We start from the raw sequence: 2117 nt of genomic DNA, 5'->3' as shown, positions 1-2117 counted from the left end.
TGCCTTAGCTAAGCCGCCGACAGCAGCAGCAGCGGAAGTAGCAGCAACACACGCAGCAGAAGGGCCTAGCCACCGAAACGAGGAGCCCGCTGCTGCTGCTGTGGCTCCCGTAGATGCAGCGGTGAGACAACCAGCAACAGCAGCAGAAGCAGCAGCAGCAGAAACAGCAACAGCAGAAGCAGCAGCAGCAGCAGCAGCAGCAGCATTTGCTGTGAGATCCACGGCAGGGCTTTCCGGCGGAGGGCCCCTAGAAAAGCAAAGCAGCTTCGGTGGGTCTCAGCAGCAAGTGGGCACCTCACTACCAAAGGAAGACCTTGGGGTGCCCGTGCAGCAGCAGCAGCAGCAGCAGCAGCAGCAATGGAGAAGCAAATCTAGGGCGCCCTCAACGGAGAAGGGACTCCGTACCTCGCATGGCTCCTTCGCGAGGCAGCAGCAGCAAAAGAGACAGCAGCGCTGCCTCACGCAGGAGCCTGTTGCTGCTGCTGCTTCTGCTGCTGCTGCTGCTGCTGCTATACGTGTGGGCCTGAAAGCCGCGAGCAGCAAAGTGCTGCTGCCCAAAACCCTTGTGCCTCCGGCAGCTCTGGGGTGTGGGGCCCAGGGGCCCCTGGGGGCCCCCGTCCCGGACTGGGCCCCCCCCTCCCGGGGCAAGGGGGCCCCCCCTGCTGCTGCAGAGGGGCCCCTCCCTGCTGCTGCGTGGGAGCCCCCACCTGCTGCTGCAGGAGGGGCCCCCCGTGCTGCTGCGAGGCGGCCACCCCGTGCTGCTGCGAGGGGAGCCCGTCCTGCTGCTGCAGAGGGGGCCCACCCTGCTGCTGCAAGGGGGGCCCCCCCTGCTGCTGCAGAGGGGGCCTCCCCTGCTGCTGGGGGGGCCCCCCTGGAGTGCGGCGTGCACAGCGCATGCAGCAGCAGCCCGGACAGGGAGTTTATTGGAGATGTTGTAAATAGATTTTTATTTATTTTAAATTCTGTTTGGCCTTGGAAAGCAAAGAAGACTCATAATTGGGGAAGAAAGCTCGACGGCAAGCCCTTTACCCCGGAGCTCGCTGTCCAGGTCTGCTGCTGCTGGTGCTGCTGCTGCTGTTGCTGCTGCAGCTGCTCTTGCTGCTGCTGCTGCTGCACTTGCTGGGGCTGCAGGCATTGGGAGTGGGCAGTAGTCGGGCGTTGGCTTGTGGATCAAATGCGGGTCCTTGTGCCGCTGCCGCTGCTGCTGCTGCTGCTGCTGCTGCTGCTGCTGCGCAGGCGATGCAGGAAGGATTCATCCCGTACATAACGACGAACTTCGCCTCCACCTGCGGGCGGGAGCCGCTGCTGCAGCACCTGGACATGTCTGTCCCGGGGCAAAGCCAAATCCCCTTTTTAGGGTTTAGCAGCAAACACCGCAAAGTCCTTGGCAGCGGAATCGGCAGCAGCTTTCTTTATTACTCTGTCTTCCCAGGCAGCACTTTTCCCATGCACTGCGAGCAAGGGGGCCTCGGCGCCTTCAACGCAGTTGTTGGCGTCTTGGCCAAACCCCTCATACGCGCATTCCGGGGGCCCCCAGGGGGGCCCCAGGGGGGCCCCCAGGGGGGCCCCCAGGGGGCCCCCCGCCCAGCGCGGCCCCCAAGGGGGCCCTGGGGGGGTCCCAAGGGGGCCCCCTGCCCAGCGGGGCCCCCAGGGGGGCCCGCAGGGGTGACCCCGGGGGGCCCCCGGGGGGGCCTCCGGCAAGGTGGGCCAGCAGGGGGGCCCCCGGGGGGGGCCCCAGAGGGACTTCCGGGGGACTCCGGCCCGGGGGGGCCCCCAGGGGGTCCCCGACCCAAGAAATCCCCAAGGGGTGCTTTGGCCCAAGCGGGCCTCCGCTCAGAGGGGCCCCAAGGAGGGCCCCCAAGGGGGGGCCCCCCACGGGGAGACCGGCCCAGGGGGGCCCCCAGGAGGGTACTGCAGGGGCCCCCAGCGGGACTTGTAGACACAGCGGGGGCCCCTGCTGAAAGACATTAAAACGACCCAAAGGGGCACTCAAAACCAAACTAACAAATAGCAAAATCCCTAACAAAATAAAGAGGGATATGGGGACCCCAAGGGGGCCCTGCCTCTGCACCCCAGGGGCATGCGAGCGATTCGTGCAGCTGCTGCTGCTGCAGGTG

General features: G+C 66.1%; 1 protein-coding gene across 1 annotated transcript in view; it reads left to right on the top strand.

Annotated features, from left to right (window-relative positions):
* ETH_00040270 (uncharacterized protein) overlaps nt 1-1971 on the top strand; it is a gene marked incomplete at both ends in the record, with an annotated part of 3032 nt that extends 1061 nt beyond the window's left edge. Inside the window, 2 exons of the mRNA XM_013373809.1 lie at nt 9-1048; nt 1237-1971. Coding sequence (XP_013229263.1) covers nt 9-1048; nt 1237-1971 — 1775 coding nt within the window. The remainder of the gene's footprint in view (nt 1-8; nt 1049-1236) is intronic.
* Nucleotides 1972-2117: the final 146 nt, after the last annotated feature.

This window comes from Eimeria tenella, genomic scaffold (genome assembly GCF_000499545.2).
Source record: "Eimeria tenella Houghton genomic scaffold, Eth_scaff1758, whole genome shotgun sequence".
NCBI lineage: Eukaryota > Apicomplexa > Conoidasida > Eucoccidiorida > Eimeriidae > Eimeria > Eimeria tenella.
The sequence above is the reverse complement of the archived record's forward strand: the minus strand, read 5'-3'. Positions and strand labels throughout refer to the sequence as shown.